Source organism: Ovis aries, chromosome 3, assembly GCF_016772045.2.
Source record: "Ovis aries strain OAR_USU_Benz2616 breed Rambouillet chromosome 3, ARS-UI_Ramb_v3.0, whole genome shotgun sequence".
Taxonomy (NCBI): domain Eukaryota; kingdom Metazoa; phylum Chordata; class Mammalia; order Artiodactyla; family Bovidae; genus Ovis; species Ovis aries.
Genome location: NC_056056.1, coordinates 74032260 through 74048692, shown reverse-complemented (window position 1 = coordinate 74048692; position 16433 = coordinate 74032260). Strand labels below are relative to the sequence as shown.

Genomic DNA, 16433 nt, shown 5'->3' with positions numbered 1-16433 from the left:
CTAACTTCTCCTCCTCCAGGCAGACCTCCTAGTTTAATTATACCAGCCAGCACTGACCCACCTGCCCTCTTTGGGGAGCACTATACTCTGGGGAAGGAGGACACAGGACCTCCCTTATCTCAACAGCCTTCACACATGATCCCAAAAGAAGCATGTAAGTGTAAGGGATGGGGGAAAGTGGATGGGGTTCAGAGGTCCTCTCTAAACTGGGCAGGGGCTGGCAATCATAAGAGAGGTGCCTCCACCACCCTCCCACCTTCTCCAATTAAGGGAAGAGGTGGGGACAAGTGGAAATAGCCTCCTGTTGAGTGAGTCCTGGGACCTGCCACCATCACCGCAGTCTGGGTTCTCTTTGGAGGAACGTGCGGGCTGGAACCTCTCCCTCCCCCAGACCAGCGAAGATGGGCAGGAGGTGGGGCAGCACACAGCACAGACAAAAGGTTCGGAGAGCGCTCCTCTCCCGGGAGCTCAGGTCTCCGGACAGAGCTCGGTCCCCTATTCGGCCACACGGAGTGACCTTCTCGCTAGTAACGCCCCCTTCCCGCGGGGCCCAGGGGCCCGACCAGGGATGGTCCTTTAATAGGTGCCCACATCTCTCTCCCGACACCCCCCGACAAGGAACGCCCCTCCCACCCCTCACCACAAACACCCGCGACGCCTTCCTCCAACCCCTTTCTATTGTCTTCAAAGAGATAAGTGGCTCCCACCAAACACACCCAAATGCACCTCCCTCTCTCGCGCTCCCATTTCTCCGAGCCTTAAGGGCCGAGAAGCGAGTGCAGGGTTGGAAGGGGGGAGCGAGGGAGTAGCCCGCGAGAACTTGGCATCGCAGACCCACCGTGTCCGCCTCGCAATGATGCCGGTGACCTGTAGATTGCAATAGGCACTGAATGATGCTTGCTGCTGCCATGGAAATGGTGGATGTGGTGCGCTCCCAAACTGGACGCCCCCCAGGCCACTCCTAGGAGGCCGCTGAGGGTGAGCGGGACTATCCAGAGCAGGGCCAGGCGCCCCCCCGCGCCGCCGCCGCCGCCCCCAGGCGAGCCCAGCTCGGCGCCGCACCGGAGCATCCTCTGGTACATGGCGGGGCGCCCGCCGAGGGGCCGCCGCCGCGGGAGGCAAAGTTTGGGGCGCGGGGAGGGAAGAGGGCGCTGGGGAGCGGGCAGCTCAGGGTGGGCTGCAGGGCCGGCCGCCTCACCGCGCCAGGGCACCCATCCTCTCCCTCCTTCGGACAGTCTTCTCGGGGTCCTGGAGTCCACCGTGCCTTGCACCCCAAAGATTCCGAAACATAGCCGAGGCGAATGCAGCTGATAGGGGCTTGTCCGGAAAGGCAGTCCTGGGGAACAGCAAGCGCGGAGCAGGCGGCTGCTCCCAGATTTCCAGGGCTCCAGGTTCTCGAGAGATACTCCCAAAGAGTTTCGGGCGAGTGCGTGCCGGGGGGTGGGGAGCGGGGAAACGGTTTAAAGCTCCTCCTGGAGGGTCCTCACTTCTACATGACAGCCATCCACCGCGAATCCACTAGGTAAATCCATTTAGCATTGTGTGTGGGAACCGAGGAGGCCACTTCGCCGGCCCAACCTCCTTTCAAGGGAGAAGCAGACCCCATGGACTCCAGGCGCCCCTTCGCTCCATTCAGCTCGGGCCGGCTCGCCCGCTCGCGCCAGCCTCCCCCGGGCAGCGCGCGGAGCAGCGGCGCGCATCGCCTGCTCCCGAGGCAATCTCCGTGTCCGCCGCCTCCTGACACTTACGCCCGGCAAGGGGTTCAGAGGGAAGAGTGCACCCTTACGAAAGAAGCAGGGATCGAACGGGGGAAAGAGAGCTGGGGAAAAGCAGAAGCAGACAAAGGAGGGGTTGGGGGGGGGGGGAAGCAAAAGAAAAAGAAAAAAAAGAGAGAAGAAAAACCACACAAGCTGGCGAGGCGAGGGGCTCTATGCAAATCTGCAGTCTCCAAACAGCAAATCACTGAAGCTCGGATGCAATGCAGAGGACGAGCCTATGTAACGAGGGAGGCTGGTCTGGCTTCCCACAAAAATCGCCCTGCTTTGCCTCTCTCAAGCATTCTCCACACATCAAAGGGACACGTGTACCGCGATGCGGGGAACACCTAAAAGGCAACTCTCCCTCCTCTGCCAGGTGATCCCGCCGCCGTCTGAATTACAACGGCAAATGGCACCCGTCCCCTACCCCTATGGTTTAGATGTAACCAGTGTCTTGAGAGCTCTTAAAAGAGAAAGAATTCGGCTCTTTTTATTGGACCAAACTTGTTCTGCCAGGTGTTCAAACCGAATCTGCGAAATATGGCTTGACACCATCTACTCAAGCATCAGTTTTGATGATCCGTTAATTACACATATTACTAATAACAAAGAGCCCTGGTTCCTACTACAATATCATATCTCATATAAGGCAGTAGAAGTGCAGGAAGCCAAACTACACAAGGAGGAAAAAGAATGAGTAAATCTGCCCATTGAGGAAGAGACAGAAAAAGAGAATAAAAGAGAGAAAGAAGGAGACAGCTGAGAAAGGATGACAGAAGAGAGAAACAGTATGAATGAGAATGCTTGTGTCTTGGTCCAACATCTTAGGGTTCTTTAAGAACCCCCAAGATCTCTGTAAAAGCACAGTTATGATGATCTTTTATATGGGTGGAGTTCTGCTCTTCTATTATCATGTTTCATAAGAAAAAAAAACCACCAATAAATCAGGAAATAAAAATTTCTTAACCTCTAAGGAAGAGAGGACATTATATTCTATTGGTGAAATGAAGAATCTTTAACCTGAAGCAATGTGCCCTGGAAAAGACAGTACATAACTAAGAGTAAAAATCTTGCCATGGCAAGTAGACTTAGCCAGGATGACCAGTCACTGGCAGCGGCAGCTGCTGCTGCTGCTGCTAAGTTGCTTCAGTTGTGTTCAACTCTGTTCAGCCCCATAGACAGCAGCCCACCAGGCTCCCCCGTCCCTGGGATTCTCCAGGCAAGAACACTGGAGTGGGTTGCAATTTCCTTCTCCAATGCAGGAAAGTGAAAAGTGAAAGTGAAGTTGTTCAGTCGTATCTAACTCCTAGCGACCTCATGGACTGCAGCCTACCAGGCTCCTCTGTCCATGGGATTTTCCAGGCAAGAGTACTGGAGTGGGGTGCCATTGCCTTCTCCACACTGGTGGCTAGTAGACGGGATATGGAAGTATGATTAAAAGAGTTCCCTGATTTCTAAAAGAAGATAAAAACTATAGAATGATTAGTAGCTGGACATTTTTTTGTGTTTATTCCTATTTAAAGACAAAAAAAAAAAACAATTCTGAATAAGCACTGCCTCTCACAGGCTACTTACTGTCTATATAATCTCTTACACCAACAAAATTATGTATTGAAAACAGGAGTTCTAGAAGGATTTGATACAAATCATCCACCCATCCAGTTGGCCATTCAGAGTCAATCCTGGGACTCTGGTGGTCACTATGTTACCAGTGTACAGGGACTGCCTAATCAAACGTGTAGCATTCCAACACCTTACATCCTTTGCAAAAGTTTACCTTATTTTACTGAAAATGTAATAGTTCAGTTCAGTCGCTCAGTCATGTCCAACTCTACAACCCCATGAACCGCAGCATGCCAGGGCCCCATGTCCATCAGCAACTCCTAGAGTCCACCAAAACCCATGTCCATCGAGTCAGTGATGTCATCCAACTATCTCATCCTCTGTTGTCCCCTTCTCCTCCTGCCCTCAATCTTTCCCAGCATCAGGGTCTTTTCAAATGAGTCAGCTCTTCACATCAGGTGGCCAAAGTACTGGAGTTTCAGCTTCAACATCAGTCCTTCCAATGAACACCCAGGACTGATCTCCTTTAGGATGGACTGGCTGGATCTCTTTGCAGTCCAAGGGACTCTCAAGAGTATTCTCCAACACCATAGTTCAAAAGCATCAATTCTTTGGTGCTCAGCTTTCTTTATAGTCCAACTCTCACATCCATACATGACCATTGGAAAAACCATAGCCTAAATAGCTTAGTCAGGCTAGTGAAGGTGCTTTTATCTACTTAAATACACCATGTCTCCCAACTTACCACAACTGCTCAAAGATCAAGAGAACCCGAATCCAGCACTTTCCACTGTGTCCTGTTCCCATCCTTATCCCCAATCCATTTTCTCTCATTTTGTTACTTTTTAGCATGTGGGTTTTAATTCACTAGATTGTCAATATCCATTTTTAAAACATCCAGTAAGCTTCAAAAAGAAAAATGAGGAGCACTAATTTAAGAAATGGGAAATCTGGGCTGCCTTCTTGGCACTGCCATTTAAAATACCCGTTATGTCACATTAGTAACCTAGCATCTCCCCAAGGCTCTGTGGCTTCCTTTATAAAACAGTCATGTCCCTGTCTTTCCTAACAATCCCACAGGGCAGGAAGGGTATAATGTAATATTTAATGAGAGAGGGCTTTAAAATATATCAGACACTCCAGAGAGTATAGGCAGTATGTCTCTCCCTCTGCAGAGGTCTAACATATTGAAGCTGATGGGCCTATACCATTCATCTGGTCCCTTTCCATCTATAGATATGTAGAACACTGCATGGTTCTCTGATAGCCTGGTTAAGGGTGATGATCTGTCCTTCCCTTCCTAACTAGATAGTAGATTCCTGAAGGGGAGAGGAAACAAATCGTTTGTACTCCCTCTAGTGCCCGGCATTTGTGAAGTGAAAATTTATGTCTTAATGCATATAGTCAATTGTCATTATTTACAGAAGTTATGGTCTAAAAAGTGACTATGAACACTGATTTAGGGAATACCAAACCATTGCTCCTCTGAGTTAGGTTCCTACAAGTTTCTGCTCACAGTATTTTCATCAACAGATTGATATATAACCTTATTTTATGTGTTTTCTGTTTAAAGACATCTTTACTGAAAAAAAAATATATATATATATATAGTTAATTCATAACACTGAATCCAGAGCCAAGATCACTATCACTTAAGCCGGAATGAAGCTTCTCTAACATACTTATTTTCTCCGTAAGACATATCATGGCTTTCTTGCACTCAGGAACATTAAACAGCACTTCAGCATTATGTTTAGGGACTGTTTTAAACAACAAAATCACAAACAAAAAGAACAGAAATGTGAAAAATATGGTACTAAATAGACCACACAAAGGACATTTGTTTACAATATAAGCTAAAGGTAGAATGTTGCCTTGTTTGACCTCAACTGGGAAGGTGGGTGTTGAGGACTCAAATGTTTCTCCATTCTGTGCATGTCTGTTAAGGATCACCTTGGTGCCATGAGTGCTGATTTGGGGTTATAAATTTTATTGCAGAGGTGAGGTCACACCCGTGAAAAACAGCGATTGACTTTCTTGAATTAACAAGAAGGAGGGGGTGAAATTTGGGAAATGATTTGTATAAATGAGAGAAATAGGAATAGAGTAAGTGTAGAAGATTTTGATGAAACTTTCCAAGAGTACTCGAACAAAAGACTCCCCTGACTGTCTTCCATTGTCTCAGGCCTTGGGAGATGAAGGTGGGGTTAGGGAAGGCATAGGCCAGGAATATCAGTTTTACTGGAGTCTCAAGGGCTTAAGAGGAAATATTTATGACTACCTTGGAAGAAGAAATTGTAGCTGTCTGGGGCACCTTTGCAATACTTAGGAGGTTCTGGGTTGGATTCTGTGATACAGATGCTGCAATATTTGTTATAAATGACTGTAATTTGGTGGAACAAGGAGCAATTCTATCTAGAGAGTAGAGAAAAGTCTTGTGAGCAAACTCATGCCTAACGTGGATGAAGCTAATAAAGATTGTGTTTACTCTTGATGTCCTTTCAGTGTGTCCATTCCTGAGGCTGGAAGTGTATTATTTAAAGGAAACTGAGGCAACGCTGACATATGTTCTCACGTGAGTAAACAACTGTTTGGAGGAGACACAGGGCTTGGCTGCCCGTAATTCACTCTAAAATATTTCAGCATGGACAATGTGATATAAATGTGAGTTAGTACTGTTCTGTGTCTCAGGAGAACTGGTTGCTTTCACCAGGAATGCATGCTCTAATGTTTCAGCCAGAACCATAGAAGTCAGAGGGAGCTTCTAGAAGGCTTGAGTTATCATCATCTCTAATCATGATATGGCTTTGCTCATTAATTGGAATATATGTTGGAAACAGGTTATCATTAATGACATAAATGGCTTGTCAGTTTGTTAATGGAGGTTAAGAATGGGTTGTCTTTGGTGAAATCATTAACATTCAAGATATGTGGACTGGCCAAAATTTTTATGAATATGCTTTGCTTCTATTTAAATAGGCTATGCAGATCTAAGAGACATTTCACCCTTTACTGCAAGCAATAGTGCCATAATATTAGTAATAACAAGAACTGACATATTTGTAATGTCACAACTCTGAGAGATGCAAAAGAGTGAGTTCATTTAGTCATCACAAAACGATATGAAACCAGTGCTCACTGATCCCTTCATCACTTAATTCTAACAGACGAGGCTCTGAATGCTATCACTGAAATACTGCCATATTTGCTTCAAGAAATTCTATTTGCAAGACATTTGTGGGAGGTGGTGCTTAAAAGAACCAGGAGTTGGAAATTCATCCAGCTTCCATAACAGGCTATAAGATTTTGTACCTACTTGGTAATAAATGTCTGCTTCTGTAGCAAAAGTTGGTCTGCGTCTTAAATCCACTAGGACCTGTGGGAATGCTTGGAAGACTGGTCCACCCTCCTCTGCCTCTGACCACCTTGTGTACCAAGATCTACCAAGAGAATATAATATCTATAAATGGGAGGTTATTCTAGATTCATTCACCACCAATGATTCACAGTGGACAAGAAGGCAGGTGATTTAGTGTGAAGAAATGGGAGATGGGATTGAAAGCTGAGGGGAGAAAAGAAAGAAAATAGATGAAGAAAGAGGAGAAGAGCGTGGAGAAGGGGGAGTGTGCACAGAAATGGAAAAGGACAGGTCACTTCAAACTATTTTTTCCTATTCCTAAAATCAACTCTTCCGCCTCAAGAAGCAGGATGGTTGTCAGGCAGACACTTCCAACCTTTTTGTATTTCTCTTAAAACTTAATTGGAAATGGTTACAGCTCAGTATTAAGCTTTTAAAATAGAAAAGGAGACACTAAAACAGCAGAGAGGAAGTATATTAAAACCCACAGGCAGCGCTAATCTTTTAAAAATTAAAAATGGGGAGAGTGTCAATCATGCATTTTGCATTTCTACTGATGTCAGCACAAGAAAGGCAAAGAGAACCCATGTATCCATCTACCTGCATTTCTGGGTGGGGACTGAGAGACAGTGAAGAGGGGGAGACCCGGGAGAGGATGCTATCTGTGAAGTTGTAAAGACAAACCTCTGATCCTGTTACCTTTGAGGGTTACTGCAGGTCCCTAAAGGTGTTCTGATAAAAAACCGGGGAAAGAGAGAAGAGACAAAGGAAAAAAAAAAAGAAAGGAAGGCAAAAAGGAGAGAGGGAGGAAGAAAGAGAATGAATTAAGGAGGGAGGGAGGGAAGGGAGGGAGGGAAGGGGGCGGGGGGAGGAAACATGCCAAGACTAAAAGCATCCCTGGAAATCTTGTAGTTCAATCTCTTCAGATGATAAAGTTGAGGTCCACAAAAGTAATAATGATACCAAAAATTCAGATATACTTATGATGTGTTTACTTATCTGGAAGTGCACCTTCATCCCCCCCCCCCTCCATAGTCTCATCATAGAAGTAGACTGGTGAATTCAGTCCATGTACCTACTACCTAGAAGCTCCACATTGATAACCCAAAGGAGGGAGAGTAGCAGGAACCCAGCATGAGACAGCACGATGTCCAGTTTACTCAAAATAGATTAAAGCCTGTGGTTTGATTTGTGAAATACGAATCTATTTATTCAATTACAGTTAGTGGCGTTTAAGCCTGAAATATTTTATGCTCCCTATCTTTTCTCTTGCCCTTTTAAATTAAAACTTAATTTTGACATCTGACATAAAATTCATTGCCTATGCACCAAGGCTGGGTCATAGACATTTCATTATCAACTGCCTCTTTAAGTGCTGTGGGCATTACTTTGGCACCAACCAATCATACACTTTCAATCACTAGCATCTTACATTGTTTGTATAGTTATTTAAATGAAGTTGTGTTGCTGACAATTTTCCCTAGGTTCATGTGGTCTGATGGGACTGCATTCGTAGTGTAGAGGAAGAATATGTGGCTTGAGTGCCTGGACTGTGGGTTTGAATCGGACTCTGTGATTATTATCCATCTGACACTGGGTTTAATGGACACTTACTCCCATTTCCTTGTATGTAAAATGATTATAACACTGTGTAATGAAATAGAACAGCCTCTAAAATATATTAAGCACTAAATATAAGTTACTGCCACTTACTCACATGTACATATTTTAGATAGTGACTAAAGACATACCAATAATGAGCTGTAACAGGATTTTTAATTTTGCCCAATTTCAGACTCTTCCCACTCAGTCAAGTTCAGCCACCTCCATGATTCTGTTTCTCTAAAACTGTGGTGCTCAAACTTTAGTGTGTCTGAGAATCACTAGAACGGCTTATTAAATCATAGATTGCTTTGCTTTTGAGTCCCTTGATCTGTACAGTGGCCTGATAATTTGCATTTTTAACAAGTTCCCAGGTAATGCTCATACTGCTGGCCCAGGGGAACTAGATTTTCAGAACCACTGCTCTGTCTGAATGTCAAAGTCTTTAACATGGGTTTTATTAACCAACACCAGGAGGGCTTTCTAATTAAGCTCCTTACCAATAACTTCGCCTCTCTGGCTGTGTACTCTAAACATAGACAGCAGTGCTGTTCCCAGAGCTCTTCTTTAAAGCATTCTTTAAAGACTTCAAGATGTCTACCTTATAAACCTAGATGTTCTCATTTCACACCATGTAACTATAAATTCCTTTCATTCTACTTAGGAAAAACTATTTTCTTTTCTCTCTCATCTTTTGCATTTGAGCTCTTGCTCAGTTAGCCTAGCCAGTGGCTAGAGGCAGGACTGAGTTTTTACAGGACTGACTGCATGACATTACACTCTGAATCTGACTTTACTAACTTATTAGCCATGTGGCCTTAGGCAGGTGAGAATGCTTGTTTCCATATAAAACCTAATCATCCAAATAGTCAGGTACCATTTAAAAAAAAAGAAAAGAAAAAAAGTAGTCCCTTTCAGGTCCTGGCATTTCAAGTTTTCAGTCTGACCAGCATCAACTACGGGAAAGATCAATGACAAAAACTGACAGCCTGGGAGCTGTCACCTGCATCAGCGGTGGCACAGTGTGCCACATGCATTGCTCCAGAAGAAAGCAACACGGGACTGTTGAGAATAGAACTAGCATTGAAGGACAACTATAAGGCAAATTAGGGTGATATAAAAACTGAGATGTAATTTGCAAATTTCTTAGTAAATAAAGATATTCAAACCTAGAACCAGACATCATACCCATACCATGAGTTCAATTTCCTGAACGCTGGAGTACTTGGAGCGTAAAACCAGTCTGATCTATCTTTATGGATATATGTTCTGGAGCATATGTTGCCATTTGAATTCACTGAAAAGAATCTAATCATGCAATTTGAACTGAATCTCTAAATAGGTTTGTCTGGGATCTATAATCTAATCACCATCCAATTCAGGACAAATAGATTACACACTTTGTAAGAGTGATATTTTGAAGTTAGCACTACAGTTAAGTTAGTGTGATTATCCCACTACAAAGATTGGTGTTCCACGTAATTCAAAGTTCTTTACCATGGCATATTAAGCCCTTCAAAATTTGCCTCCATCCTGCCTCGGTCTTATTTTTATCTCAACTTCTGCCACTTCTCCCGCAAACATCCTAGGCTCCAGACACTTGAACTTCTCTTCCCTAAACACGCTATATGTTTTCACTTTTGCACTGCTCATGCAATTCTCTCTATTAAAAAAATTATCTTTTCTCCTTCCTATGTCTCTTTAATAGCTCATTTATTCTTCTATAAAATTGTTGGAAAATTTTCTAAACTCTGTCAGTTATTTGCTAAACTCTCTCAAGTATAGACTATCACAAATACCTTAAAAAAAAAATACCTGAGGTATGTAATAGTATATTTATACTATCATTGTGCTGAATGAATGGAATACCAAAATAATAGATTAAATGTATCTCCGTATGTAGGAGTTTAAAAAACTCCTTACAAACCAAAAAACAAAAGAAATGATCAAACCCTATTCAATTTATCCTTGTAGGCTTTTGATGAGCTTGTTCATTGCCTAAAATATGTAAGAAATTCAGGTTAAACTTCAGTTTGAATGATAAATTGGTTATGAGGAATAATGGAATTCATTGTCATTTTCCTACTCATGTTGTATACAGATGTCTGTCTTTCCTTTTCTATGTAAAAGGAAAATAAAATATCACGAAGCAAAGTTGCTAGCTGCCAAGTTGAATTGCCAAGCAAACATTTATAGCCAACTTATAAATCCTTGAAAATAGGGTTTTATAATGGAAATACTGGCAGCATTTTAACTATAACCATTCAAATAATATCACTATAGCAACGTATAATCCAATATACCTGTTCTGGGATTGATGAGAGACTTAGCTATAGGTTTTGGGAAAACTTCCAGTGGCTCAATTCAGATTGAATGATCATTCCATTTGAATCTCTTAGGATATTTATATTTATTTCCAAATGTGTAGTATATTTTCCAAAATATTTATTCTTAAAATATAGGATATTTTTTTGATACTTGTATAAAAATATATGACCTCTGAGAGGCATTTCCAAAAATCATTAATCAGTTTTTTTTTTTCAACTGTCTTCTTTTTCTCTCACGAAAGAATTACTTTCCTCAGCTTTTCTCTGTTCTGTTGCTGAGATGATTCCCCCAGAGACTTGTGTGTTTATCTTGACAGGTGTTAGTAGATCTGTGGACCTCTGTGGAACTGTTCCTAGTTGTGTTGAGGTACAGTAGAAAACACTATGTCTGCAAACTAATGAACTTACCTTATTGCATTCTAAATAAAATAAACCACCCAGCGAGTGGAATTAATCTACTAATGTCTTCCTAATGAAGCTTTCATTAGGCATATGGTGTCATCTTCAATATTTAACACATGATAGGTATTAAAACAAAGCATATCTGGTAATTTTTTAAATGCATACACAATGACTGCCTTGTATATTATTTTCAAATGAACTAGTTTACCCTTAGATTGTTTTAGACACCTAATCAAAGAGATACAAGATACATTTCTAGACTTGAGCGAATGTTTCACATCCAAATGGAAAGAAGAAATGTCTTCTCTACCATCACCCTTAAATAATTAAAACCAGATTTGCTGTTCTAATTTTTAAGAATGGAGCTATGTAATAGTGTACAATTTTCTGTGCAATGTAAAATGCCACTCATTAATGAAATTTAGGAGCCAGATATTGAGAATGGAACAGTGTAAGTCCAAGTCACAGTGGTCTGCTTTAAAATAATGCTACTTCCTAGCATAGCAAACAGAAGATTAAATTCTGATTGAACACTTCAATGGTCAATGGAAGATCAGCTGCAAACATAATCTGTTTCCTTTCTTATTGGCAAGGAAAAAAATCAAAGTATAATGCAGAAATACCTGCCTACTTCAGAAATTCATCAGTTTGGGATCATGTGCTATCTTATTCCATCTAACATTTATAGTACCATGTAGACAAGCCACAGAGGAGTCACATGCTCATTGCTGCACTAAGCCAAATTCTTAATTTCTCATTTCAGGTTGCCATATAATATTAGCTCCTATCTTGGAACAGTAATCACGGTTGTCCAAATGAGACTTGTAGATCTTATCAGTCATGTATTTTACTACTATTATTAAAATTTACTCATTTCAATGATTATTTACTGCCAGGCCTTTCAGAGGCTAGTAAACAGACAGTAAAAAAGTAAAGGTGGGTCTTTTTTCCTTCAGCAGTAGGAGCCAGAAACAGTATGAAAGCAACAGGTCATTAAGAAAGGCAATTTCCTACTTGAGGGATTAGACAGTACCCTCTTTTGTACTGTTAAATCACAGTTTGGGTTATTTTTTCAAGTGATACTGATTTTTTTTTTTTTCAATTTACATAGTCTCTAGAGAAACTGCAAGAGATCCCCAAACACAAACCATCTCAGCCAATCAATAAAACCGATTTTAAAAAGCCCTTATTTATATTCAGTGGAGAAGGCAATGGCACCCCACTCCAGTACTCTTGCCAGGAAAACCCCATGGACAGAGGAGCCTGGTAGGCTGCAGTCCATGGGGTTGTGAAGAATTGGACACGACTGAACGACTTCACTTTCAGTTTTCACTTTCATGCATTGGAGAAGGAAATGGCAACTCACTCCAGTGTTCTTGCCTGGAGAATCCCAGGGACGGGGGAGCCTGGTGGGCTGCCATCTATGGGGTCACACAGAGGTGGACACGACTGAAGCGACTTAGCAGTAGCAGTAGCAGCATTTATATTTACAGCCTTGAGCAAACCTTCACACAGCATGTAAAATAATAATATAATAATAAAAAACTAAACCACAACACAAGCTAAAGATAATTAGCTTAACAAGGAGGACTTCGAACTGATACGTGAGGCGTTTTTCTTTTATTATTTAGGGAAAATATAGGTGATTTTTATTTTGAAGCAGCTCACATTTGCTAGCATTACAAAATTGAAAACTGTAAGTTTCAGCAAATGTTTGCTTTCCTTTTTGGATTCACAACAATAACTACTGCCATCAGTCAGTATTGCATTCAGATTTGAGAAAATTTGAAGCATAAAACTGTGCTCTTGAATATCATGTGAAAATCTTAATCACTTTAAAATGCTTTTACATTCAAGGAGGAGTAGGGCATAGTCTTAATAGAGGCAAACAACGGTTATATGTATAAAATGGGAAGTAAAATCATGAGGTTGTTTTAACAGCCCATTTTTTTAAAGGTTTATTGCTTATGAGTCATGTTTAAGGAAGCTGTACTTTTTCTATGCTGAAGACTGTTATATCAGGTAATTAAAAACAGAAATTTCCTGTAGCTAAATAGTAGGGTTGTGACAAAACCTTATTATTTATCTTTACATTTTCCTCAGTTACCCAGTTTGCCTAGAATCCTACATTTCATACTATTAAGAGACATCTGAGGTATGGTGGATGATTAGTAAACAAAGCTCTAACTTTTATTTTAATCATCCTTTTTTTTTACCACTTTGTCAAAATAGTGATGCTAAGGCAGTTTTGAACTCAATAGCCTATAGAGACATTAAAAGCAAGAGAACAAATATATTAACATAGATATTTATTGTTTTATATATAACTTGAGTGATATTTTCTAACTTGGTGGAATAATCTACTGTATAAACTTGGGAATTATTTGTGAAAATTAAAGGGAATAGGGAACTATATACAAAAATCAAATTAGAAGAGTACAGATCTACAATCCAAGAGGAGAAAATTTGACTGTTACAATCATACAGTCTTAGAAGCAGTTTGAAGTTGTCCAGTGTGGCTGAAATAAGCAGAATCTGGAGCAATAAATGATATTATTTTTACCCAGTAAAAATCCCTCAATCCAGTAATAGATTAAAAACAGGTTAGTTGGGCAAATGAAATTTGAATCCACTGGGTTCCCACAACTGGGAATTAAAGAAAAAATCAAGAGCTGGATTGCTACAATTTTCCAGATTAAAAAAAAATAGCACAAAAATACTGTAATAAGACTCAGATCTGGTTCTAAAGAACCCAATAGTTTCTTATGACTTACTGGGTAGTATCTATATAGGAATACCAAGATTCACTTTAAAATTCAGTGACTTTAGTCCCTATAGTTTTTAGGGGCAGCCCAGTCCTTGGATCATAGATCAAGCTTAGAAAGGCAGTTATAGCAGAAACTTCTAATTTGTACTCATTATCTATTCTGCCATCTTCCCAGAAAATTGAATGACCTGTTTTTGGGGAGTAGGGAGGAATAAAGTACATAGAATGGCAATATGTCCCATTAAGAAACTTGCTCTCCCAAACTTCCTGATAGTCAGAGTGTCCTTGTGACCCCGTTAATCTTGCGGGAATATAAATGGACGTTCTTGGGAAAGGTTTTCTACAAAGACAGACTTGGACAGCATGTCCTTTTCTTCTTTGTGCCACAAAATCTTGTTCCTTTTGTCCAAAATGCAGAATCACTGCTATGAAAGATACCCATTCTGAGACCATGAGGTCAAAATCATATTTTAAGGATGGAGAAGAAGGAGTCTAAATACTTGACATTATTCTACTGGAGTTACACTAGCCTTACCTCACCTACGTCTGAGCTTCTTATTAAATATGAAAACTAAATGATCTTCTGTTTAAATCAGTGTAAGTCAGGTTATCAATTTGGGGAAGTAAATATGTACCTAATATAATATATAACTAATTTCTAGTAAGGATGATTATTTAGGTGAGTTGGTTAGCCATGTTGGACTCAGGGTGACACTTATTCTTAAGGAAAGTCAATAACATACTGTCCAGAACTGTGATTTGAATGGGTCAGGATATGCTTTGGATTACTCCAGAACCACATGCATTTTAGAAAGGTAGTTGCTTTAATAAAGGGGCCTATTAGAGATAATAATTGAGGAATAAGGCTATCTAAGGCCCTTGAACAAGAAGAAAATGACTTTGAGTAAAGAATGTTTTGGGCCTGACGGGAAGTGTTCTCTCTTTGTCCTTCCCAAGCATGCCAGGGAAAAGGAAGAGAACATTCTATTTTCTAGAAATAAGGAACTAGAACCTGCCAAAGGTATATTCTCAATCAGGAAGTCTCTGCAGTGGGCTTATTAGTAATAAACTCATCTTTCCAATCAGTATACCTAAATGTGAGTAGGTGCAGCTGATATACATTTATTTTTCCATTTATTCCTTAAAGTATCAAATAATTTATTGATTGAACAAATATTTACTGAGTACCTGCTCTATAGCAGGATGTGTACCAGGCCCTGATCTCATCCAGAAAGAAACATTTGGGGGTTTGGTTCTAGTTGAGGAAAGGAGTCTTTGAGCTTATTGCCTCCTTATCTTAAACTGGGCTCATCCCAGTCCTCTCTTGAAGTCCATAAAAGGCTAATATGTACCTTGACTTATAGAAACTGCCCTGTAGATAGGATTGAATTGGAACTGAATGAGTCTTACTTCAGTTAATATAGTTTCATACTCAAAGGGTTTCAAAGCAGTTCAGACATGCTTATTGACCAGGTGCTTACCACCTATTTGGCAAATGCTGTTTATAAAGTTTTCAAGAAACAAATATTGATCCAAACAATTCCCTTGCATTTAATATTCTATCATTCTAGAAGGCCACTATTAACTTTGATGTACACATGCAATTACCTGTCTGACTAGAGAGTTTCAATTGCCCTAACTCTTGGGCACCACATCATGATTAAATGCATAGGAGCAACAGGTTGTTAACTTGGAAGGCCAGAAAACCACTGTGGCATAAGATCAATAGTTATATCACCTACTAAAGAATGTCTTTGTCGTTGTTTTCTACAGTCCTCGAAGTCCTAGATAAGAATTTACAGCTGGGTTTTGTTCTTCTTCTGTGTACATATTATTTACGCAAATAAAAATTAAATTTATCTAGGAAGAGTCTACATGGTCCATAGAGGAGTGAAGATTGTCTTAATTATTGAAGAGCTCATAAAATACATTTCAACTGGCAGGGCATCCTCTTCAACAGACTACCATATGCTTCAGAGTAGGGAAAATTAGCATGCATAAATGTAAAATCTTGCATGGGGCTTTGAGAAAAATCAGTAGCACAAGCACAGGATGAGGGTAACCTGATTCTGTAGTTCTTAGTTTAAAAAAGTACCATGAGATTTTCACTGAACAAAAAAGTAATCATAGACAACAGTTTGATGCAACTGTTATAAAAAACGGCATGAATTTAATTGAAGGATGTAGTTCTTTTTTTCCACACTTTACATAAAACACATATGGGATATGGTTTGACATGCTGAGTCCCTTATTTTAAAGATACATTGACAAAAGGAATGACCAGATGCTCAGAAGAGCCATGAAAATGAAGTGAGACTGTTAGTCACTCAGTCATGTCCGACTCTTTGCAACCCCATGGGCTGTAGCCAGGTACCTCTGTCCATGGGATTTTCCAGGCAGGAATAATGGAGTGGGTAGCCATTCCCTTCTCCAGGGGTCTTCCTGATCCAGGGATTGAGCCTGGATTTCCTGCATTGCAAGCAGATTCTTTACCATCTGATAGGTATGCTTCACTGACTTTGCAGCTAGAGAAAGAGCCAATAGATGAAAACAGATTAATAAAAAAGCAGCTTATAGCACTAAGATAAATGAAGATTTCAGAAAGTGGGAATTTGGGATTAATCTGCATTTCCACAAGGTAATTTCTGATGTGTTCC

At 40.8% G+C, this 16433-nt stretch overlaps 1 protein-coding gene across 32 annotated transcripts in view; it reads right to left on the bottom strand.

The window, feature by feature from the left end:
- The window catches only part of NRXN1 (neurexin 1), a 1208609-nt gene that overhangs the window by 462096 nt on the left and 730080 nt on the right, over positions 1 to 16433 (bottom strand). For 4 of the 32 annotated variants that reach the window (XM_042246194.1, XM_042246195.1, XM_042246197.1 and 1 more), the window contains exon 1: positions 839 to 2017. The exons of the other annotated variants lie outside the window; for them this stretch is intronic. In XM_042246194.1, the coding sequence (XP_042102128.1) occupies positions 839 to 1082 (244 nt within the window). In that variant the 5' untranslated portion in view covers positions 1083 to 2017. Of the gene's footprint in view, positions 1 to 838; positions 2018 to 16433 lie in introns of those variants that run through there. 32 annotated transcript variants of the gene reach the window in all.